The sequence below is a fragment of the Micromys minutus genome, assembly GCF_963924665.1.
Source record: "Micromys minutus genome assembly, chromosome: 14".
In the NCBI taxonomy this organism is placed as follows: Eukaryota; Metazoa; Chordata; class Mammalia; order Rodentia; family Muridae; genus Micromys; species Micromys minutus.
This window is the reverse complement of record NC_137983.1, coordinates 37,588,801-37,615,203: the sequence shown is the minus strand read 5'-3', so window position 1 is coordinate 37,615,203 and position 26,403 is coordinate 37,588,801. Positions and strand designations below refer to the sequence as shown.

General features: G+C 40.8%; 2 protein-coding genes across 14 annotated transcripts in view; both read right to left on the bottom strand.

Moving 5' to 3' along the window:
- The window catches only part of NRG1 (neuregulin 1), a gene marked incomplete at both ends in the record, with an annotated part of 175,159 nt that overhangs the window by 76,206 nt on the left and 72,550 nt on the right, over window positions 1-26,403 (bottom strand). For 6 of the 13 annotated variants that reach the window (XM_080928748.1, XM_080928753.1, XM_080928754.1 and 3 more), the window contains one exon: window positions 15,893-16,559. The exons of the other annotated variants lie outside the window; for them this stretch is intronic. In XM_080928748.1, the coding sequence (XP_080784874.1) occupies window positions 15,893-16,559 (667 nt within the window). Of the gene's footprint in view, window positions 1-15,892; window positions 16,560-26,403 lie in introns of those variants that run through there. 13 annotated transcript variants of the gene reach the window in all.
- On the bottom strand, window positions 16,924-17,109 carry LOC308429613 (uncharacterized protein; the record flags this gene model as incomplete). The annotated part of the gene is made up of 1 exon (XM_080928515.1): window positions 16,924-17,109. The coding sequence occupies one exon, from the start codon at window positions 17,107-17,109 to the stop codon at window positions 16,924-16,926; it is 186 nt and encodes a 61-aa protein (XP_080784641.1).

The following is a 26,403-nucleotide window of genomic DNA, read 5'->3' as shown; positions in this document are numbered from 1 at the left end:
GCATCAGATGCTGGAACCTTCATACATTATGGACGAGTCCATATCCGTGTAATTGGGTAAGGAGCACATTACACATGCCACGCACCCCCCTCTGCTATTTGCATCTTTGCTCTATAATTTTTACGTCGACCCTTTGTCAATCCTGTCCTTGTCACCGATGAGGAATGGATAATGAACATCTCAAACAATATGAAATAAGCGGGGTGTCAGCGGGGTATTTTGAGGCTTAAGGAAGTAATTCCCAGGAAGGATCTAGCTGTCAAAAATCTCACTAGAATGCCATATAGTGCAGTACCACATCCTGCCTTGAAACATTCAGATACTTTAATTTATTCTGTACGCTAAAAGAAATTTTCCCTATCAAGAAACATCAAGGAGAAGAATTCTATTCTGGTCATCCGGAAGGAAGATAGTTGTTAAATAACCTCGAAAGAAGAAAGGATTCTTGTCTGCAGTATAAATTATATCCATATTGATGAGATAAGAGCAAAGGATCCTAACTCACCTTCTCCATCTCTAAAGCTCTGTGCCTGTTCAGTTAGTATCTTTACTGAGAAGGTATTTATGACTTCCTGAAACAATGGGAATCTTAGAGAATTCAATTTCAAAGGAAAAAATGTTTTGCAGTGAGAAACAATCACAGACAAAACACAAGCAAATGAAACACTAAAATCCTCTGGCACAATTAAATATGACAAAATATGACCTGAAAGCATATCCAGCTCTTACAAACATAGTGCACAGCAGTTCTAAACCCCCACATGAGATAGCTGTGACCCTAACGACTCCCTCATCAGAATGCTCAGCCAAGTATTTTAGTCCAGAGATGTCCCTAGATGGCCACCATTAACCTAACACATCACTAGTACACACTCATCTCTCAGTGTAGACTCACTTGTGATCTAACCTGGATAATTTCTAAGACTTCAATTAGACAAAACAAATTACTGACCACATCGTGCATTCAATGTGGAACAGGGAATCCCAGCCAAGACTTTTCTAGAGATCCAATAATTGGAAATATACAACTCTGACAGTTAGTTACCTTTAATCAAGACATTACATTACATTTATTATTAATCTTCATCATGTATGTGTTTATCCTTATCATGATGTGTATGTTTGAGGAAGATATGCCAAAGCGCAAATGTGGAGGTCAGAGCCTAACTGTGTAGGGTTGTATTACTCCTTGGGTCCAGGGATTAAAGTCAAGTTGTTAGGCTTGGAGGATGAACATTTCACCCTCACCCCTACCTGCACCCCTCAACAGCCACCCCTGTGGAAGCCATCCCACCAGCACAAGAGCCTGGATTTTAAAGCTGCTTCCTTCCAACCATCATCATCCACACAACAGGGTCACAAGACAGTTCTTACGAAACTCCCATCATGCAACTTAATTTTGAGACTGTTTGAAATATTATGTGTTTGTGAGTAATTAGTCAATTTTTAATGCATCTGATGAGGACAGTTACAAATGACCAAAAGAGGAAGAAAAGAAAGAAATGGTTAAAGCATCCTTCTAGGAAGTGCATTCCATATCTTAAATCCACAGGGCTATCAGAGCCAGGAGTTTTCCAGAGGAATTATTTATATATAATAAGGAAATTGAGTTTATTAGTATGCTGCCATCGGAAATATTTTTCACAAATTTGATTAATGAAAAAATTGCATTATAACTTTACATTTTAAAGAAAAGTGATGCTGTCACACCTGAGTTGACATCAGCGTCCTTCACAATAATCAAGAAGGGGAAACAACCAAGAATTCATTGATGAACAAGTGTGTGAGCAGATATCCGTGTATGATAGATTGTTATTCAGCCTTATAAACACAGGGGTCTCATGGATGTTACACTATGGAAGAAACTGCAGGGCACTATACTGCCAAAAAAGAAAAAAAGAAAAAGAAAGGAAGGAAGGAAGAAAAAAAGGAAGAAAGGAAGAAAAAGAAGAAAGAAGGAAAATGAAATAAAAGAATGAATGCCTATGGGAAAGTCATAAAATATGCAGTGTTTAATGGAATTAAATTTACAAAGTACAATGGTGGCTGTCTGGGACTGAATAGCATGATGTTCAAATGACCAGTTTCAGGTTTGTAAACTGAGAACGTTCTGGAACCATCTCTTTCACGGTGATGTAGATATACCCACCACCTTAGCACACTGTAAAATGATGGAGATGAAAATTTTGTGTTATGCATATTTTATCTCAACTGGAAGAACTGAGCGGCAGGCAGCTCATTCGGGTGCCCACTGTGTTTGTGCCCCTGCAGCAGTTTTAAGTCAGCGCAGGACAAGAAGGTAAAAAACCATACGGTGTGGTTGGTGTGCCTCCCTCTCACCCCTGGGAAACATAAAAATGTGGCTTCTGTTTACAAGGTTAGAAACTGAAGGTGAGTCAGTGGGTGTCAACTGAGTTCTCTTATATTTGACTTCTAGAGTTTCAGTCGGAAATATTTGACAATTTCCATGTTACCCTGAAAACAGAGGACGGTACGGACAGACACACAGAAACAGTCAGGTCTCTGACCTACCGCATCTGGTCCAGTGAACCTGAAAACTCTGCATGGCTCTGACTTTCATAGGCTGCTTTAATTATCATAGGTTATTTTACTGCACTTTGAAAGTTTTCACTCTAAAAGTAACATACCAGTGGTATTAATAAAAGTATCACTATTTTAAATACACAGCTAGATGAGAAAAAAATGCTCATTTCTGAACGGTGATTATTTACATCTAGAGCCATATATGTTTAATGAACTCCAGAAATCAATAGCTAACTTTGGAGAAGTACACACGCTATGTGATCCTACTTCACTGACCAGCTTTGTAAATCCAAAACTAGGCACATACACACTGCGGCATCTATAGCTTTGTAAGCGCCCTTCAAAGTGCAGATATCACCAAAAGTATGTGGATGAAAAGCACTACAGATTGAGGATGACATTAATAATTGTCTGCCAAAGCTGCATTTAACAGCTGCAATTCAGAAGTCATATTCTGAACTAAATGTAAAAAGATGGACAGCTTTGACTATCATGTGCATAAGGAGGGTTGGCGAGGAGATTTACAGGGCTCATTAGCCTGGAACATGCATCCTACGCTGAGACTATCAACTGTACTTAGATAAATATGACCCTAACATGTTATTCCACTTGTAATTTTAATACCCCAATATATATTGGGACACAAGATTTTAGTGTCTATTAAAAGGGATATGCATCCTAAAAGGTTAGGTCCATCCACAATAATAAATATCACTGAAAAGCAAACTTAAAATGTCCTTGGAATCTCTGCTTTAGCAATGTCAATTTTTATATCTTATCAAGGGAAGGATGACTCACATTGTCTGAGGGCTCCATCCGGAAGAAGCATTGCCATGTTCCCTACAGGTAGGAACAGTCATTTCCTATCATAAACCCACCGATTCTATACACTAATAAATATATATTTTAAAAAACCACTTAGTAGAACCTAATAAACACACACTGAATGAATGTGTGATGTTGCCACTCAGGGATGCATTAGTTTAACAACCTCTAGGTCATAAAGTGAACAGAAGCATTTCTTTCCTTCCATATTAGATTAGCCCAAGGAATTCTGTGTCTATGACCTGGCTTATACCTCTGCTTATTCCCTACTTCCTCACTCTACTCCAATGATCACTAACCCTGTCACTATGGCATTAATGTTGCTATTGGCTATCCCGTTTATTTCCTCTGTTTTACAAACTTTTAAAAGACTGATGCAAAGATTGGATGACACGTGTCAAACACGGAGCACAGAACATGTGGCTAGTCCGTGGTAGCTCTCGACCAACGATCCCTGGTCTATTTACTTGCACCTAACATGTTTGTTTCTTTTGCCCTTGGCCTTTCTCAGGAGATTAGTACCCATAATCCTCCAGAGTCACAGACATGCTTCTGAGGATCACATTGTTCTCAGGATCACCTCACCCATGGTCTGAGGATGCTTGATTCTGTTCCTCATAATGATCAGTCTTCTTACATGCTAAATGTCTTCTGGCATAAAATTCCTATGCTTCTAGCACACCACATCATATTCCAGTGAACAGCAAGTGTTTTATCTCTGAGCAGATCAAACTGTTAAGAAGCCAGGAACTGGCAGAATCTGTCATCCTAACATCCCCCAACCTCAGGGCCTTGTTGGCCAGTCCTTACAGCTTACTAACTATACATGTAGAACCCAAGGCCCAATTATTGCACATTTATAGATTTTAATTTTCATGAGTCAAGGAAAAATATCTTGAGCAGATTAACTGTATGATTGCTCTGATCTTTAAATGTTAATAGTTTTTCTGTGATCTTACTTAATAAGCTCAGAGACTTCGAATTCACTGCTGCCATTGACAGCATGAACCATCTCTCCATTGATAGAGTTTATCTTAATAGTGGGACTTCTGTGCTATGAAGGTGAGATTATTATGGAATTCAAAAACTCTGTACCCCTTTTCTCCCACTACTATGAAAAGCTCTTTCCTTCTTGATTGGCCTAGCAATGTATGGCAGTAGAAGGTCACAGAAATAAGTTCAGATACACACACACACACACACACACACACACACACACACACGACACACATCAGCTCAATGCATGGCTCTCTACCTGTGAGGGCAGCTTCCTGGATCACACCGCTTCATCATCTCATTGACAGGTGGGCCAATGACTGCCTCTCTCTGTTCTTCTAATTCCTGAGGCCAATGCAGAGTTCATCGTAACACAAATCACACAGGGCAAAGAGCACGCTAAGCCAACGTAGTACCATGCCATGTATTTATGAGCATCTCTCTGGGAGTCCTGTCCTTTTCTGCAAGCCTGACACAGTACTCCCAAAGTCTCAAACTCAAATAAGTGAAATTAGGTCTTAAAACTGTGGAGTAATGGTAGCCGGTTTTTGGAGAGAACTATGAGGCAGGGACTAATACAAATGCTTAATATTCATTAACTAACATGGTCCCCCCAGAACCAGGAATAAAGCACAGTTAACACCATTTATAAATAAAGCAATGGAGGCAAAGAAACTTTAAAGAGATTGCCATTGCCCAGCAGAGACAGGGCCGGGTTTCCAAGGCAGACATGATAAATCCTTTGTGCTCTGTAGTACTTTCTGCTCTCTCATGAAAAAATCTTTGTTGTCCTTTTTTTTTTTTTTTTTTTTTTTTTTCTCTTTCTTTGCTGAGACAATGTCTTCTAGGTCAAGATAATCTCAGACTTATTGTGAAGCTTTTTTTATGTCAATGTCCTGAGGGTTGAACATATACCCTATAGCCTGGCAATGTGAACATTTAAAACTTTCGTGTACACGTGCACACGCGCATTTGTGGTGTGGCAGTCAAAGAACAACTCACAGAGCTCAGTGAACCTAGTGCTCTCCTTACAGATCTCAGTTTTCTTGTTTTACCATGTGGGTCCCATGAATTGAACTCAGGTCTCCAGGTAGGTGATGTCACTTTGCACACTATGTTAAAAAGTCTAGCTTTGTCTCAATATATTTTTCAATGGCTAGATTCAAAGATTTAAGATGTGCCTTCAGGTACTTCTTGGCATGCTGGTTTTTATTCTTAGAAACATACAGAAGGCATGACTATTCCACATAAAATACCCATTTTTTACTGTCCAGGGCACAGGAATGAATTAGCTGTAACTCTGGGCCTTAGAAAATGTTCAGTCCAGTGGGATCGTCACAAGTCATCTTTGGGGTTAAGTCCTAATGTAGTTCAGGCAACAATCAAGAGGGCACTGGAAGACAAGGGGTCACATCTTATTTAGAAGGCCAGACTCAAGGCCTGAAAAAAATTTGGAAAGGTTAGAGATTACAAGGAACAAAAACTTATGGTAGAGAAAGAGCGCAAAAGAATCAAAGGAAGAAATAAATAACATCCAGGGTTGAGTCCCAACTGGTGAGAATGTGGGCCATATGGGTGCGAGGTGGCAGACAGCTGCAGTTCCCTAGATAGCAAGTCTGGGGTCCTTCTGTGGGAGGACGGCACATACTAGAGAAGAATTTATGAAACGATGTGTTTTCTAAATATTGACTATGGTAGACTCAAAGAATACAAACGAAAGAACTCTGACTTTGTGAATCACGCAATTTCACAATCAGCTTCAAAACAAGTCCCATAAAGGACAAATGACTAATCTGGTAGTTTTTATGTGCTCAAAGCACATTAAATGCTATGATCAATGTCTAAGGATCTGGCACCCTCCAGTGAACATGTGGTAGAGCAGCAACAGAGAATGAAGACATCTGGGAACTCAACTCTATCCTACTAAAGCCAAGGACCCTGAGAGCTGAGGAACTCCTGTCCTTCTCCTTTCATATCTCACTGACTCCTAAAGGACTCCTTAAGCCTTTCTTAAGGAAAACCGTATTCTCTTATAAAAGTTAAATCTGCTTAAAAATGGTGGTGGATACAACTGTAAAATTCTATAAATATTTGACCCATAAACCTTATGGAGGAGAACTACAAATTAAAAATATAGAAAAAAAATCATTTGACTAAACATACTATGTAGCAGAAAGCACAGACTTCAGTAAGATAGTGTCTTAATTATCTGATTCTACACAATTGCTGGTAAATAGTGTAATTTCAGAGTCTGTTTCTCTGTACGAAAGGAAATCGGCAGGTACTCTCTGGATGTCATAACCCTCTGAATTCCTAATCTTGTTTATAAAATAACCCAACATAAATTTAAAATACACAAAGGCCTAAGGTTGCTTAGTAGCAAGATTAAAATTTCTATTTCATATCTGAATGAGATTACATTATATCCTTAAAATATCACAGAATTCAACATTATAATGGTTTTTTATTTAATGTCATTTAAAAGTGTGCCAATGACAGGTGTCATGCATTACTATAATTGCAACCCAAAATAAATTAAATGTCAAGGTAAAAGTCATTACCTATATAAAAAGCTCGACAATCTCTTCAATAGAAAAGTTTTAAACATACTAAAAGCTAAAGTCTTACAGTTATGGTCCCAATATTGACATGAATATTAGACCTAAATCTTCAGCTAAAATTAGTGATCAGGTTCCTGCAGTCCTGAACTTAGTGAACAGAGATTAATTTAGATTTCTCTCAGTTATCAGTTAAGTAAAATGATAAAAGGATTTTAACTACTATTTTTTTAAACTTTCTCAACAATATGTTGGCTAATTATCTGACATTTTTTTTTCCTCTTCCTTAAAAAGGCCCATAGCTGCATGTTGGGAAATCTATGATGGCCCCAGCTTTAAGAACTGTAGTGAAGGGGAGATCAGAGTTACAATATGAATCATGCCACTAATCACTCTTAGGATTTGCTTTGTAGGCAAAACTTAGCATCATGTAACAATCAATGGCTACCAATTCCTTTGCTCCCAGAAGAGCAAGCAATTATGACCCAGGGAACTCACCAAGGGATTACAAACAAATGCTAACAAGAGTTCAGTTCACTGTCTTTATATCGTTTCATTTATTTATGGTGCTTTTATTGCGGTGACTCCAACATATTTCATAATGTAAACACTTCCTGCTACTTAGCACAGGAAGGAGCAACATCAAAGTCATCAGGATAATAGTGGTCCAGTCTGTGGTTAAGGTCTCATGGGGTCTCTCTCCCCCAACTCATAAAGTAAGAAAACATAGCTATTCTGGGCCACCTACTTCACAACCCTGACACAGGTCTTAGAACATGGAGGAGGGACATTTAGGGAGATCACTGAAGAAGAAACAGCCATGACCCATTAGCTCACAGAGGAAAGAGAAAAATAACTTGGATGTGAACTATGAACGAAAGAAGAAGAGAGGAGAAGCGATGCATGCTGGGGGAATGAAACTGATACCCTCATCTTATACCAATGTCACTGTCTCTTGAGAAATCTGTGGTCGATTTGCTGCCTAATTCCCACCTCCAGGCTATCTAGTAGCACTGTGGCCTTCAGTGAGGCTCTGTTCTTCTGAGTGCATTTATGTAAATGAATATGCAATTTGATGCTCTCACATGAGGGTGTTAGTTGGAGAAGGGATATTTTTGTACAGGAGAACTGATGCCTGGAGCAAGGCCATCCAAAGAAAGGCAACGCAGCACTTGAGTGTCGACTAGAGAACACTACAGTACACCAAGTCCACTGTCTTGCATCATGCTCCTGATGAAAACGTCAAAATGCTTCAGAGGAGAAGGCACCCTATCCTTTTCCCTGAAGGAAAAAACACTGTCCTTGATTCTTATCAGTCCCTTCTGCGTTGTAAGTAGCTTCCACACTACTCCACTAATGACTCTCAATTCATTTCTACACTACATTTTTCAGACTTGAATCAATAAGAATCAGAATGATCAAACCATAAAAGTCCTGATCTATTCCTAGTTCTACATTAAAGAACAAATGGAGACGCATTTATTATGCTTATTACTAATACAATGGTTTTATATATGGCAAGCTCTTAAAAATTGCTTCTCTTTGTAAAAAAAAAAAAAAATCTTCCTTAGGACTGAAATCAATGGTCTCCAAACTAAGATTTCATTTTAAGTTCATTACAATGGAATTCAGTGTGTGTGTGTGTGTGTGTGTGTGTGTGTGTGTGTGTGTGTGTGTGTGTATGTGTGTGAATTATTCTCTACTTCTACAACAGATTTTATGTCACTTGTGCTTTTTACAAACCTTTGGCTACTGTACATAGTCCCGGATCATTTTTTCCTTCCACTCTCCTGCTCAAATCTATTAATGAACAATCTCTCCCCATACAGCTCAAGTGATCTATCCAGTTTTATCCATTAATCATAAAATCATTTCCCTTTTATTTAAAGATTTCATTATATATATATGAATTATTTATTTCAATCTGCACAAATAGATTGTATATATTTAAATATTTTAAATTATAATAATAGATATGTTTGATTTAGCTCATATAAAATTATTCTATGTAAATTGTTATTTCCATGTGTTTGTTAAATACTAAATATAACCCACAGGCCTCTCAATTGGCGTCTTCTGGGATTGGGAAATCTCAGCTGGGAATAACAAAGAGAAAGCACATGCTCTCTTTCCAAAGCAAGGATTTTTCCAGCTAAACTCAGTTCCCAGATTCATTTATAAAAACACCTTTCACTTTTTTTCTAGAGATGTTCACACTTGTGATTGTCTGCAGATATGAGCCAGAAATGCAAAGAAAGACCCATTTGTTTGGATGTCAAAACAAATTGCCAGGGTGAGTCTGTGAAGGTGAAGTCTGTCAGCTGTTAAGAACAGAATGACATTTGAAACCAAGTCTCTTCTGTGGGCTTTACTTGATATACATCTTGAACCCTCCCCTTGCATGTAAGATCTGCATAAATGTCCCCAACTGCTGTACTTATTCTTAAAACGTAGACAAACCATCACAGACAGGATCACAAGAGGGCAGGGGCAACTCAAAGAAGATAGTCAAACATAGAACAAGAGAAACATTTAGTATGCTTCAGGCCGGTTGCTCTTCAGTATCCCACTTAATTCTTTAAGAGCCTCAGTACATGGGCACCATACACCAACAGGAAGAAGTACATTCAGAGGAATGCTCTTGCTTGTCATGAACAGGAGGGAGTAGGATTAAGTTTCAAGTCTACCCAGGTGTAAATAATGCCTTAAGAGAAGACACCGAGGATCACAGCTGTGAGGGACATCAGGGGTCAGATACTTAATAACCTGTTTGGCTCACAAACTCCCTGAAGTGTCTGTCTTTGCTCCAATACTCTCTATGAAGAATTCATTTTTTTCTCAATAACTGACACAATTTTGTTTGGATGACTCTGATAGTTAAAAAAAAAAACCTTCTCTCATATACTAATCACTGGAAGATGATGTCCAGTCTCCAGAGGGCTGATCAAAAGCATAGGTGTAAAATTCTCTCTGCAGTGAATGATAAAAAAGCTTTACTAATTAGAATTTGAAGAAAATAAGAAATTAAAACTTGCTGAATTATATTAATATTTACTGTTAAATATAATTACAAAAATGGGGGAGGGGCAATCAGAGAGCAAGGATGGGGTTTCTTGAGCCTTAATCTTTCTCACTGACGCTAATTCGCTATAGAGCTCTTCATTGTCCAGTCATCTCCTCAACCAAGTTCTGTGTTTCCTCGCTTGTTTAGAAACTCTGTCTCCAAAACTGTTCAGTGTACCCAGTGCCACAAGTCCAGGTGCCTATGCATTGTTCATAATTGACCTCCAAGTGTATACATGTATATATATACATACATACATGTATACATACATACATATTCACACATGGATGCATGGTTAAAGATGCCACCATAAAGGTTGTAGCAGCTGACTTCATTCAAGTCAAATCTATCAATCTTCATTTAAATTGTGTCCAGCCCTAGGTCTTTCTATGGTTTGCGAACTCATACGTGATGATCAGATGCTACCCCAAATCCCCTGAAAACATTATTGCAGTTGTTGTTTTCTGCAAGCAAAGACAACACATAGAAAATATGAGCAAAATATAAAAACTAAAATATTCATGGCTGTGAGCTCACTAGAATCAGAAGATGACCTTACAACTTGAATATACTAGAAGAATTATGTATGCACTTTCTGCCTTTGGGAGTGATCTGTTCAACAGGGCTTGATTAGATAGTGCCACAATGGCCACCTGCCTTATTGGTTATAGAAGTGACATTGTTATCATTAAATGACAAAGGACACCCATAGACAGATGCTCAGTGTATGCCAGGAAGTAAGAGTTAAAGGAAGGCCCAGAGAGGGAAAGCCAGTGTGAGATACTATGTGTGTATAAAAAAGGTACAGATGTGTCCCAAAATGAGTCCTTGCATTCCACCAGAGCTTAAGATCCAGGGAACCCATGATTTCCCTTGCCATCCAGTCATGACATCACTGCCACACAGGTACCTAGACATGCACAGTGGTAAGCCCACACTGTACACTTAACACACACCCTTGAAAGGGCAAAAAGCAGGAAATCATAAAAGACCTGCAATACCAAAAAGAGTGAAAATATAAAATGAAAAAAAAATGAGAATAAAACTAGATGTGGTCTATTTGATGGTTTACTAGAAAGTTCCATAGGCTAAGTGACAATGTGAGCTTTCAAGGGGCGCCCAGACACTCATTAACTTTCTAATGCATTGGTTATTCAATCAGTATAATCTCTTCCTTCCTGCTTTGAAGGGATACTACGCTGAAGTGTTGCTAAAAGGGGAGGGGGGACTAAGAAAGAACTCAGGTGCTTCGTTGGTTGAGGCCATAATCACTTTCTGGAAATGCTTAAATGGTGACAGGCACAGAAATCCTGCTGAGTCAGCCGAGAAGGCTGAATCTAGCACAGGGAAGGAAAAGGAGGCCAGATGAGGGGAGGAGAGGATGCTTAAGTTGACTGTTGTAAAAAGAAACATGTATGTGCTTTTACTAGCTGGATACAATAGTATAAAATGGTACTCAGTATTGAAATGAAATAAAGGGACACCTGAAAAGGCAGGTAGAGACCTATAAAATGTAGTGAATACTGATGTGTAAAGTCAAATGGCATTGGGCATAGCAACAAGACAGACTCAAGATAGAGTTGGGAAGGCGGGATGGAGAATGATTGATCACAAAGGAATAGAGAGGAAATCTCAGAAGCGCACTATGTGAGAAAGAGGTGAGCCACACAGCCATCTGCTACATCTTAGAAAACAGCTCACCCTGGGTAACTCAAGCTGTTTCCAGCAGCAAGCAGAAAACTGTAGTGATGGTCCAGCACAGAGGGAAAAGACTACCGTGATAGAAAATTCAATAAAAGCAGAACAGGAAGATGAGAGTGAAATCCAATTTTACTCATATGACTCCGACATGCTTGGCAAGTGGTCCTGGTTGGAGCACCTCCTTGATTGTTAGTGGAAAGGCACTTAGAGCCAGGAGGTCAGCTCGAAATCCCAAGCAAGAGAGATGAGATGACAGGAGGAAACAGTGGCAATTGTGGAAGTCTTGTGTGTGTGTGTGTGTGTGTGTGTGTGTATGTGTCTGTTTGTATATGTGTATTGTCTGTGTGACTGTGCGTGTGAGTGTGTGTGTGGTATGCATACACTTGTGGTCATGTGTGCACATGTCTGAATCACCCTTAAAATCAGGAGTGCCAGCTACTATATTTTCTGTGGTTTTATGTCACTGAAGACTTCAGGTTGGAGAATTAGAGAAAAGGTACTGCATTCATCCTTTCAGTCATGTGGCTCCTACTGGAGGCATTTCCCAGCCTCTTGCAGTTCTTACTGTCTTCCATTTGAAACAAGTGAGGGTTAAGGTGGAGACGTTACTAGAACTGTACTGCTCCAAATGCCTTCCAGTCATCAAGACAGAGAACGATCCACTTGAATTAAACATGGAAGGTGCTTTGAAATCAAGGGAAGAGATTCTCTGATAGTCAACTCATCATGTGACTCAATCTTGTGCAGATGGCATGGTCCAAACTGTCGCTGTGGCAACAATAGCTTTTCAAGCAACCCAGTGAAGATTGAAGACAAAGCAAAACAAATTTGGCCTAAGATAAAAGTGCCAATATTCTCTTGTCTGCAGAAGCCTGTTTTCAAGTAGGGTCTAACATCTAAAAAGCAATTTCTTTCAGAATGGTACCACAGTTTCCTGGATAAAAGCTAATTTATCAGCTTTTTTCTGACCATAGAAGCTTCTGAGTTCCCCAAAGCCAGTTCTATTCCTATACATGGAGGACAGAGAAAGTTTTAAAGCTTAGACAAAGGAAAAGTTAATGGTTCAGATTGGGGATACAATAGACCATATATTCAGCACATAGAAGGTCTTGGGTTTATATTATACCAACATAGAGGCACAAGAGTTTTCAGTATTATGAGACTGTATAAAAACTATAAGATTAATATGACAGTATAGTCATTATGATGGTTAAAAAGGCTGTAGAACAAAAGATATAAGTGTAGACATTTTCATTCCAGTTCTGCAATTGATTTCTTAAAGTCTGCCTGTGCATTTACTACAGTGAAACATGAAAAATTGTATTACCTTATGAAAAATTCTCCATCTTTAAACTCCTAACATAGATACTCTACCTGCAGGCAATTAAGACAAAACAAACAAACAAACAAAAATAATGCTATGTTTTGTTTTTCATTCTACCCAAGATAAAGAACTTGTCCAGAGTCCTTGAGGACAGGGATAAGTCTAGTATGCGTAAAATGAAGTCTCAGGACAGAGCAGTCATGGGCTTGGGTCTAAGAGAGCAGACAGAAATGCTCTGTCTGTCATTCTTCCCGTTTCTTAGGCTCCAGGATGAAGAAGAATCAATTAGCCCTTCACAGAGGACGACCTTGAAGGCTATCATTCTGTGCTTGAGATGCTGACTATGCTGAGACAGAAGATGCTCGGGAAAGGGAGGGTGCCGAAGGGAGGCCATGGTACAGCATGTTTCAGAGACAACAACACCACCTGAAAACCAAAGCCCTGATGACCCTGCCAATGTCAAACTTGCCCAGAGAAAGAAAGCCCAGTTCTTTCTAGAGCTAAGTTGAACCTTCTCAACTGACCCAGGTAAAAAAGCAGACAAGAATGAAGGCACCAGGGTAAGCATTGTCTTCTCCCTTTGCCTAATGACCATAGCCCTTTGAAACAACAGAAAAGAAACCGATGGCAGGTCTGCAAGTCAACATTCCTGGACTTGCAGAGCCTCACATTGAGTCTTGTTAAATCTAAAAAGTTAAGTTTTTCACACAGAGAACCCTGCAGGTCTAGAGCTTTAACCAACTGCCCTCTTCTCCCAAGCCCCCCAACTTTTTCAAGAGAAAACTGCTTGCCAGACATTGTGCTGGACACGTTTCAGCATGCTGCAGCTGCGCTCAGGCCAGAGGTGGCTTCTGTGAGGCTTTTAAGCAGCAGTAAATCTTCCCTACTTATTGCTAATGCCATGAAAATCAATGCCTTTGCAAGGGGGAAAAAGGAAAGGGAGAGGGGGAGAGAGAGAAAGAGAGAGACAGAGACAGAGACAGAGACAGAGACAGAGACAGAAGTAGGGAGAGAGACAGAGACAGACAGACAGAGGGATGGGGCGGGGTGGGTTGGAATATATAACGTATAAAATCACTTAGTAGAATTTCCCTTTAAAACCAAGTTATCAGAACTCCCCCAGTGCTTTCTAACAGGGATCTACCTGGGGACTTGTGCTGTCTGTTTCTTTGTACTGCAGTTTGCCTGAAGAGATTTTCAAAAAGCTACCTTAGTTTTTCTCCTGGGCACATCAACCAATGCGTGTGAAAATGCCCATTTCAACGGAAGCTTCCAGCTGCAAACAATAAAGACAAAGAGGTAACCTTGTCTGCCTGTGTGGCGAACGAAGGCTGTCTCTCCACAGGATCTGCACTTGCTTTTTATAGCCCATCATTTCATCTGGGTATTATTTCCCGGTCACTTTGCCAGGTGGGAAGAGGTGGCAAAGGCAGAGAGTCTGTCAGATTTTTAACAATGCTTTAGGGATTTGATGAAGACGCAAAGCAGTATCTGCATCCAGGAGGTTCTCCTAATTACACCTGGAGAAACAGGCATCCTTTTGAAGCCTTGGCACGGAAGCTGGAAGATGTCAAACCATCTTGAATCTCGAGCATATATCAAGTTCTTTTTTTTTTTTCCTGAGTTTTCTAGCATACTGCACAACTTCATTCTGAACAGTACTGTGTGGAGGAGGTCTTATTTATTCTTCCTCAAAGTCTAGAGGGAAAACTGAAGGGTGGCTTCATTACACACTCTCTGCCCTCAGCTCCTCCTAAAACTAAAGTGGTTTGCATGCGTTGTTGAGAAGCACATTGTCTCATCTCCTAGGGTTCTTTCCTACTAAGTGAACTCATCGATGGTAATAATAAAAAAGTGAGAAAGCCGGAAACAGAAAACACTAAAAAACATTTCTTTAAATATTGTAGCCAACCAAACAAACAGCTTAGTGCTGACATTTGGAACAATCTCCCGTCATTTCATGGCTGTCAACTTTCCATCATAAAAAAAAGGCAATGACCTCTGCACACGCCAGTGTTTCATTCGGGACTGTTTAATAGCATAGACTCTTCTCCCTCACAGGTTATTAAACCAGTGAGGTAACATGATGGGGTTAAATAGCACATGTTAAAAAAAAAAGAAAAAGAAACACCTTGATAATGGTCCTCACAAGGAATCTACTTAAATACTTGATTACAGAAGACAAAACTCACTTAGAGAAAATCCCTCTGTGAAGAATTGCAGTCTGTCTTGAGCAACATTAAAAAAAAAAAAAGTGCCTCTGGTAAGTTCTCGGTAATCAAAAGTATGGCCTGTTCAGTCCAGCAGTGGTCTGAGGACAGCAGAGGGAGGACTGTGTCTTCAGACTTGCTGCAGGATCAGAATCACATAATGAGACTCCAGAAGGGCAGAGGCAGAGATGTCATGAAGAGGCAGGAGGGGGAACTGTCAGGCAAGCTTGGGGCTCCAGGGAAACAGAGTGAGAAGGAACAGGATGAACAGAATTCTACAGAGAAGCAGGGGACAATACCAAATAATACTTATAGGCATACAGAAGTTACATGCCTATTAAAATATGAAGGGCAGCCAGATATTAACCTCTAAAACTTCTGTGTATCAATTGAATTCAGCTTACATCCAAATCCCCACTTAAAAGATGCTTGTAGTTCTTGATTGACAACCTTCGGCTTAACAATCTGGCTACATGGAGTTGCTGTTAAAAACCCTGATTCATCCTAGGGGTTTATAAGATTTTTTTTTCCTGCCATGTGATTCACCAAATAAAACCTCCCGGTTAAAAATGCAAACGCAAAGGAAATGCTAACCCTCTAGAGGACGCCTTCTGGAAGCTCCCGCCCACCCTTTCTCTTAGCCACCATCTCTCTTTCTCTCACTACTTACAAAGTTTAGGAGCAGTTTGCAGATTAGTTTCTGTTGTTTGTGGCTGAGTTCCTGACTTGGGTGTTCTCACCTCAGGGGTCCGAGCTGGGGAAGGGAAGGGCGGTGCAGTAGTGTGTAAGGGAGGAAAAGCAGACAGCCGGTTCTTCCGGGTCGGTACTGCTGAAGGTCCAGAGGCCACAGCAACGTGGTCACCTTGCACTGTAACATGAGCCTCGGCTTCAGACTGAGCCTTAGAGACAGGTGAAGTGTACGCCGGGGATGATAGCAAAACAGCTGAGGCAGCAGTTGGATCCAGAGAAATCACAGGGTCCTGGCCTAACCCCCCAGGGTCAAGGTGGGTAGGAGAGTCGTATTCAAATATCTTGTCCACAAATACCCACTTTAGGCCAGCAATGCAGAGGCAGAGGCTGACTAGGCAAGCCAGAATGGGAACAATGCAGATCTTCTCAGAGTTGAGGCACCCTCTCAGGCGCTCAGCTTCCAGGCACACACAGCAGGGCACCGCCAGGCCCAGGAGTCCAGGGCTTCTCCCATCTTCTGTGTGGGTGTCTGGCATATGTTCCGCTGCCGGAAGCCCATCAAGAGACGGGTCTGCACTCAGCTGAGTGGAGGGGCTGGAGGACCTCCCGCCAGCTACCTCAGACATGTCTGGGGAATAAATCTCCATCGGCTCACCTCCAGAAGGCCTGGCCTCTCTCACAGTGCATTACCATGCAGAGCTCCCCCCAACCAAATGATACAGCATCTTGGAGGGGGAAATCGATAAGGCACCCAAGTCCAAGGCCATTATCCAAAGTAACAGAGCTTAGGAGGAAGCAAGGGAAAGAAAAAAGAAAAAGAAAAAAAAAAGAAGAAGAAGAAGAAGAAAGAAAAGGGGCTTCTAGCAAGTACAAGATAGAAGTGTACCAAAATATCTTGAGCTGTTGTTTCTGGGACAGTTTTTCAGTTCTTTCAAATGCTTCTCCAAACCATCCCGGTTGGTCACACGAAGGCAGGGGACCAAAAGAGGAAGCAAGCTGATGCCCAGCCGATTAAGTAAACCAGTATCCCAAACTGAAAGGCATGGTTCTCACCTCAAGCGTCTGAAGCTGGTGTCTGCTTAGGGGAAGAAAACAACTGTCATGCAGGAGAAGTAAAAGCAAAAGCAAGACCAGAGGAGGCGGCGGCGGCAGCAGCGGCGGCGGCAGGAGAGGCAGCAGCGACAGTAGCAACAGCATCCTGTCGTGTTAACGCAGCGACTGAAAGAGGCTGAATCATTACAGAGCAGCAGGTGCCTGCCCTCTGAGCATCACTGCAAACAGTACCATTGCACAGGGCTGCGAGGGCAGGAGGAGCCAGGAGGGGCGGTAACTCCCGTCCCCGCCCTGCCTCCACCCCCACCCCCAACCACTCCTCTTTGTCCTTCTTGCGCTCAGTCACTTTTTCCTCTGCAATCTTCCTTCTTCATAGCTTCTTTCTCTTCCTTCCTCCTCCTCCTCCTCCTAAATAAGTATTCTCAGTCTCTTTCTCTCCTCTCTCTCCGATACCCCCCACCCCCCACTTAGTCTCCACTCTACTGCTAGCTAGCCTCTAATAAGTACAGTACACCCAGCAACACGGGTCCGCCAGCGAGTTCCTATTTTATCCAATTACCAGGAATAAAGGCCAGAGAAAAGGGAAGCAGCCGGGAACCAGTTAAACTGGGTCTCCCCCTGGCCTCCCCCTCCCCCTTTTGATTTTCCTCTACCAAAGCAGCCCCCCCATCTCCCATCCCACACTCCACCTTGTTTGCTTTCAGTCTTGCTGACTTCTCTTCGCCCACCGTGGGGTCAGGAAAAGCCAGGGGTGGAGGGGGATGGGAGTGAAGGGTGGAGGTGGGACCTTCTGGGTTAGACCTGAGGCTTGGCAAAGTCTGGTCTCTGACTCCTCCCCCCAGAGAGGTAGGCTTTTCAACAGCAATTTCTTCTTCCTGCCTGCTGCTGAGCACATTCCCTCCGTAGCTAGTTCTCTAATAAGTTTTGTTCACTAACAGGACTCTTATTACCCGATTTTCAACCAGCAGTTAGAGCACTGTTTTCTAACCATGGACAGCTCTGCCTTCCCCCGCTTTCCAGTGGCTAAAGATTTTGCAATGCCCAGTGCAAAATGCTGAGTGTGTGCTGGGGCAGGGTGGGGGGGGGGGTGTGGGGATGTGGGGGAAGGGAAAAAGCCCAGTGTCGTTCTGTTCTTTACATTTTCGACGCCCCCCCCTTCCATCCAGAGTAAGGTAGAATAATATCAGCGTAAGAGGAACACTTAGCTAGCTACAGCTTCATTTTTAGATTAGCCTTTCAATGTTGACTCCACACTGCAGAGGAGGCTCAATTCCCTGGACACCGTAATGTACACCACATCCCCTTGGCCATAATCACACTGCCAGGATTGAGATTTTTTTCCATAAGAACGTGCCTTGTGGATTAGCTTTCAGTAGCGTTCTTTTACAAATAATGTCCACGCTGATTTTTGTGTTTGTTGGTTGGTTTGCTTGCTTGTTTTGTTTTGAAACAGGACTTGAGGGACTGGGAGAAATGGGAGAAACTCACTGTCTGTAAGAGAGAGTCCAGGCTCCAGGGAAGGTTCTGTGGCTTGCCAGTGTCTGTTCTGTGTATCTGAACATTTAAAGCCACACTTCACGACGCCTGGGCATCCAAATGGCTTCTCTTCGACTCTGTCAATAGGGGGTTCTTACAAACTCTCTCTAAATCCATACCACATCACTGTCACATGCAGACCCAGGGTAGGAACAGGCAATGCTCAACTCTTACGGGAATCTGCATTAAACATAATTCGTTTGGTGCAGCACAATTCTCCTGCTTTGAAATACATGTAAGCCTTTTCAAAATGCCAGGAGGTAAGACTTACTATCATTTCCTTCCAGATGAAATTACTCCACAATTATGAATGATTCAAAGGGCATTAGTATCTTAAACTATGTTTTCAGTCCTATCCCTGCCACCAACAAAAGCCTGGCTGGATTTGCATAATTGTAACCAGGATTATGACAAGCTCACAGGCACAAATGAGTCATCGTAAGTTCACCTCTACACAACCTGCATGTGTATGCACCAGTATTTTGAAGTTGCTCATATGATCATTTTCAGGCTTCATTTACTTGATTTTTTAAGAAATCTTTCTCAACAAAGATTCTTATGATAGGCATGAAACTTTATAGAGCACTTGATACTTATGATTTTAATTACCAATATTTGTGGAAATATTCAAATAAAAATAGCTGATATTTTCCCAATGATTATAGTTTTTTCAAGGATTACCATGTCTAATTATACTCGATGCTTTCAAACCTTACATTCAAGTACTAAACTGAAGCTTACCTATAGCCAAGGTCATTTAAATGTCAATGGCTGGACGGAATCAGGTAGCTCCAGGCAGACAGGTGGAGGGAACACCAGGAACATAACCCTCAGCTCTGAAAGGTGGGATATCGCTTCCACCCACAGCAATTACCTGCTGAACCTCAGTCACTGAAAAGGTTACTGGCTTATACTCTAGTTGTCATATTAACCTTAATCACAGGAAAGCTGGCTGCCGATTCTCCGCTGTCTTATTTAAAACCCTTGTCACTTACAAGGGAAGGGATCATGTTACCCACAGGCTAGGACAAAACACCAGAGAGACTAGACTCCTAGGACTGTCACAACTATCCTGGGGGCTCAGGTTACACGAATCAGACTTTAGGATGTATGTTCTCTCCTTAGATGTGCATTCAGTGAACTCTGTGGCTTCTTGCTTCCATTAGCCTACAGAAATCAAGCTTCCTATAGAACTACTATATTTTGCTATTCTTTTCTATTAAATTAGAAAGTGGAAAAGAGAGGGCAGAAGAAAAAAAAAAAAAGGAATTCTCCATTACTTCTCCCCTGGGGAGCAGGTGCCAGAAGCTGCCTCTCATTTTCCCTCAGATCCTTTTCAGCAATAAAGTAAAAGGAAGCCAGCATCCATGGGGCTACCACAGGACACTTCTCTGGGATGCAACTTATTTGTTTATAGGAAGAGCTTCAAGGGCATACCACTGTTAACCCTGTAAAGTCCACATTAATGAAACCTAGGAACACCCATTCCCATGTGCCCTTAGAAACATGAAATGAGACAAAAATCCTGCCTCTTCCCATAACCCTATAATTACTACCTCCTTTGTATATCAAAGCCGTGTTTATTGAGCCCCACCTAAGTGCCAGGAACTCTCAAGTTCATAATACACTTGATGTCTCATCTTCTCTCAGCCTGTAAAGGCCGCTCACCTCAAAAATGAAGAGATGGGTAACTCAGGTAATTTAGGCAGGAAATAATTATCAAATGAAAGGGGCAAGATTTTAAGAAGGCCAAACTCATGCTGTTTCCAGACAAAAATGAAAAACAAAACTCTCCCCCGCCAAAAAAAAAAAGAAAAAAAAAAAAAAAAACCACAGCATTCTTTTTCTTTAAAAAATACTTATTATCTATTTTTTTAATGTATCAGTTTGTCCAGAGAATAAAGGAACTAAAATTTATGACTGTGAGTATAAGACTTGAACATAGGAAAACTTAAAGGTGTCTAGTTTCTAAAATGAAACGCCTTAAGTTTTGCCAAGTGTCATTCAAAAATGAGTTAGGAGGATTAGACACATACATTCAAAGCTTCTCTTTTTATAGTGTAAATGGGATGAGTTCTTCCACAGCCTCAGTCCCAGGACTCTTCTGGGGAAGATATTTCAATCATGTGTCGCTAGTGAAGGCAACCTTTCAGGGAAACAGCATTGCCACCACCACCTCTAGGCTGCAGGATGGCTGGGGTCAGCTGGATGCTTCTCCTGCTGGGTCTGACACCATCTGGGGCTGCAATCAGCTCAAGGCACAATGAGACCTGAGAATTCAAGGTGGAAACACAGGAAACCAGACCTCAGCTGAGGACACCATGGATGTCAAATGGAATACCAGCACGGGGCTTCTCCTCCGGGCTTGGGTTTCTCAGAGCATGGCAGTTGTTGATTGAGAACTGACTATCCCCAGAGACAGGGAGCTCAGGCTGCCATGCTTGCTATGGGGTTTATTATCATTACTCTTAGCTGTTAAGTAGTCATGGTGGCGGCCCAAACTCAGTGGTACTCATACATCTCAATGGAGTGCGATTTAAAAAAATGCTGCTGCCACACAACTCACCAACCACCTCAGGCACAGAAGTTAGTGGTAGAAACTAAGTCAGGCTCAAGAGTGCCAATAGGCAAGCCTTTCTGATCCATGCTTTCAATATGCTAGCTTTTTTTAAAGTCAGAATCAATAAAGGAAAAAAAAAAAAAAAAAAAAACAAAGCAAAACCAAACACTACATTATCAATGAAAATGCTTAAGGCTGGAGATAGCTCAGTAAGAGAATGTCTGTCTAGCACTCAAGTGACCCCAGTTTAATCACCACAACTACAGCCAAGCAAAGACCAACAATTAAAAAAAAAAAAAAGACAAGCATTAAATGCCACTGTGGATGGATTAATGGACTACAAGTGAGGCTGTTTATGTGTGCAGTCACTTTGTTTTTGTTTTCTATTATCAGCACTAAGAACACCAGCTGCAGGAGATGAAGGGGAGAGGCAAGTGTCCTCTTGCTTTGACCAGAAAACCCCGTCTCATTTTCTCTTCTTTTTCCCTTTCATTTTTTCCATTTGAAAAAGTTTACCAAAGCTTCTCTCTTCACAGCTTCGAAAAGAGAGACTTTACTTCACTTTAACTTTACTGTATGTAGAAGGGTGACCACAGAAACATCCTTTTTAGATTATCACAGGCATAAGTGCTGAATCACCTAGTTATTTGTTAATGAAATGTGAAACCCGCTGGGTTTACAAGACAGCTCACAGGCCTCCATGGAGTTTTACAAACTGGTTGCTTTATCCGAACATAAGTACCCAAAAGTCTTTACAAGACTGAAACATCCCCCAGTTTATACGGAGTTTCTCACACTTTATTTATTTATTTATTTATTTATTTATTTACTTACTTACTTATTTATTTATTTATTTATTCCTTTGGTGACAGGCTCTCATTGTGTAGCTCAGACAAGATTTGGAATTATAGACACGTGCATCATACTTGGCTTCCCATCAGATTTCTTGACAACATCATTTACTACATGCATTCAGCCACAATTTTATTCAATTGTATCACACATACAAACACACATACACAAACACACACACACACACACACACACACACACACACACTCACACATACACAGAGGGTTAAGGAAGTAATTTCCTTCAAGATAAAAATGATTGATAACTGCTTATCCCGAAAGGAGAACTATAAGCTCCTCAACATTTATTTTGTTTCATTTTTTCATTTTGTATTGAGATGGAACTCCAGACTTTCCTTCTCGAATATACTGGCAGGCATTTAACATTCTCCCGTCTGTCAAAGCTGGCCATGTATTTCCTCTCATTTTTTCTAGTCTTTAATGTTCAGATCACATGCTTCCTTATAGAGTTTTCTAATTATTCCAAAATATGTCTTGAGTGAACAAAGTCTAGTGATTATTGGCCATCACAGATCCTACCAAAGCCAATAGAAGAGTCAGAGGAATGCGTATTTAGGTCCCCACTGCCCAGTAATTCTCTCTGCCCAGTGAAAAGGTACCTGATGTAGCAAACTAAGCCTGCATGGTGTTTCATGATCCTTCCAAAGTCAGATGGGGATTGACAGAAAACCCTTTCTTCTCTGGGGAAAAGATGCTGTACCCACTTGGGTTAGGGAATCAAGATGGAGTACAACCTCTTTCTTATGCACTGTCATGCTCTCAGAGAAGAGAACTTCACTTGATTTCTAAGGTTCTTTTGTGAAAGTCTGCATGGTCATCCTATCGACTGCCTGTAGTTCTCTGTCCTCCATTTGAAACATGATGATCAATTAGCTCTGGCACACCTTGTCCTCCGTACATAATTCCCGTAGATAGCTTTGGATGTAAGGTCACCAGGACAGTTCTTCTCACTGCACGCAATAGTTATAATAAGTTCATCTTGCTTTTATAGAGACTTGAAGTTGCATGCACCATAAATGAAGTGGGCAGCTAAGTACAAGCCCACTTCGGCACGTGGGAAACCTTCAGTTTGCTACTGTAAATTAAGCCTAATTGTAGATATTGGTGTAGCCCAGTGAGGTCATTCAAGATGTCATCATTGAAACATAAGAATTATCATTTTTGTCTCCACATGATTTCTTTAGTATGCATCTTGTTTCCTGTCACTTTCCTTTGATATTACAGTGTGTATGTCCTGCACCTCAGGAGAAAATACATCTGGTAACTAATGCCATCTTAATTCAAGTTTAGCAAATTTTCAAACATGGAAGTAATTGAATTTGACTTATACACAGAAACCAATAATTTGTTTAAAGTTCAGTTCATAAAGGAGGTTGGAGAGATGGCTGAGAAGTTAAGAACACATAGTACTTTGGTTGAGGATACAACATCCACATAGTGGCTCACAATTGCTTGTAACTTCAGCTCAAGAGGGATCTGACACACACAAACACACACTCACACACATAAATAGGCACACATGTATGCATGCACGTGTGCACAGACTCACAAATGCACAGGCATATGCAAGCACACAAATACACACAATCAACTACACTCATACACAGGTAAATACATGAGTACACATACACACAATTTTAAAAAATCTTACAGAATAACAACTAATCCTGGACTACATAATAATTTGAATCTACATGAGACCCTGGCTCAAAAAATGAAAACAAGCCATCCAGGTGTAGTAGTGCATGACTTTAATCCCAACACTTGAGAGCCAGTAGTGGGCAGATCTCTGTAAGTTTAAGACAAGCCTGGTATGCCGAGTAAGGTACAGGATACTTGGGGCTACTTAGTTGTCTCAAAAAAGAAAAAATCTAAACATTAAAAAACAAAAAAAACGCTGATTTTTGTGTCGCTTTATAAAATGATTACTAAATAAGTTAGAAATTCAGGTAATATAGCACAGGATATTGTTTACAGTAAATGTTATGAAAATGTCTGTTCATTTGATCCTTGCTTAACATAGAAGTATATGAAAGAAGCCGCAAATTACTCAGAAGGCAAAACTTCACGCAAACCTGTGCATGTGAGAAACGCACGCAGCGTGCAGGTCTGGAGTAAGGCAAACCCAGGGATTCACATAGAGTTGTACTTTGTAAAGTGATGTGAATATCTAAAGAGGAAAGGCACTGGACAAAGGCACTACCCTATAGCTTACAATTCAATTACTGTCTCTGGCATTCTCTCTCCTTGTTGCTGATCCAAAAGCAAATGTCAAGTTGTTCCAAGGAGAGGGAAGCTAAAATACATACAGAGCTTCCAGAACTGACTGTGCATTCTGGGTGAGTCAACCAACTGGCAGAGTCTCTCCTGTAAGGTCACAGCATCATGGGAGATGTGGAAGCTGAAATATACATTTAAAAGGCAATGCCAGCCTCATCCTCTATTGCTGGTCCTAGGAAAATGGGGTAGGAACTTTATCTTCGTTCTTTCGATATTTATAATTTTAAAAGGCGTAAAATTAAGTATCTTACAGTTTGACCTCAGAGTCTTCTCTTATGCATAATATAGGATTGCTAGAATCAGACTTGTGTAAGAATAATTTTTTTTTTTTTTTTTTTTTTTTTTTTTTTTGGTTTCAGAAGTTATTTGACTGGACAAAGGAGACTTTTTACAAAACTCCTGAGTAATCTCAATCCTAATTAGATTTAAATGTTTCACTGAAAGAAGCTGGAGCTTGCTCATCAGTTTTATTTTATATCATACAAGAGAAAAGTAAGTTCTCAGACAGAAAAATTGCCTACCTATATTCTCTGGGCGATTCATCCCAGAGTCAGCTGTTAGGTCTAAGCCTACCCACTACTACTGCATTCATACCAGTTGATGCCAATTTTTAAAAAGAAATCCCAGTTCGACCCTTCACAAGAATTGCTTCTCCATCAAGGCTTGCTGAGCAACGGTTGCCTGGCATAACGTGGGCACAACTTTGTTTTCTGGAAACTCCAAGATGGCAATTCCTAGTTAGATCCAAGCTTCCAGCAGTATTTCATAATCTATGAGGTGCAGGTGTGAGCTTCAGAACCCAAGGACCTTCCCTGAGGACAGGCTGGAGACTAGAAATCACTAACTGATGAAAACATTACAACTAATTGTCCTTGTAGGAGGAAGGGTATACTTCAAGGGAAGGTGACCTCAGGGAAGAAAATTGTCACCTCAGAACAGAAGTCACAGAGGGTCCAATACTAGGTCTCCCTAGAACTAACTATAACTGAGAACTGGCCAGGGCTATGTCTTCTTTGAGCTTGGAGAACAGCCAGACTGGGAGGGATAGGAGACAAAGGAGCAGGAAAAAGATGCATCTGATGACACATCTGATCACTCTGAATGTTGACAACCAGAAAACCTGAGCTATGGCAGGGTATTTAAGAAATACACAATCTCTTCTCTGATGTAAACAAAAGCTCATATATTTACATATCCTTCCCAAGACTATGATAAGATATACATACAGTGCATACAGGGGTGTTTAGGATAAAAAATGTCCTATGTGTATGACTTGCCAAAAAATGAAAAACGTTAGATTGATCAATGAGTGTACATATAATAAAGCAAATATAGAAAAGATTAGTGACAAAATCCAAATATTTGGATTAATGTCCAGTTCATTCAAACAGCAGTAATGAAATGCTGAGCCTTTAAAGACATTCTCATGACAGCTTGTCCCCTACATCTACACAGCAGAAACCCAGCCTGTTTATGAAGACTCATACACTTCTATCAGAGAAACAAAAATATTCTACCAACTCTACACAAAGCGAACTAAAACAAGTCCCTTTCCTTTTACAACCCTAGTCCCTCAACTACACCTCTATCACCCCCCCCCTTCACTGATATAAAAATTAGATCTAAAATAAAAGAGTCACATAACTTGGACCACTTTCTAATGGCAATGAAGTATATGACCGACCATTAATTACTATAGAATTAAGAGCTTTTTCTGGAACCTCAGCCCTACCCTGTATCAGTTATTTATTGAGAATGCAAATGCAAAATGCAATAGTTCGATTACCAACGAACTCAGTATGAATAGGGACGAAATTAAGTTCACACTACTGACTAAACCAGAAGGAATGGGTGGCAAGCTCCCGCTGAGCAAATGAACCGTTCTGATCATCCCATAGCAAACATGTAACATTTGCTATGTATGATTTCTAACAGCCAGTCGGTTCACAAATACTACAGGCTACAGGTCCCTCTCCTCAGCTGTTATTGGCACCCAGTTATGTTCCTAGACATTGCCGAAATTATTAAATATATGTGATGTTGGGCAAAGCCCTTCTAAAGCATTCGTATTTAACTAAATCCTATCGCTTGCAGCAAGAGGCCTTCATGGCAACTTAAGGCAGCAGGAAAAGGACTTCTTTTATATAAGACAACAGTGCAGAGAGCCCTGGCCATATGCTTCTTTTCTGT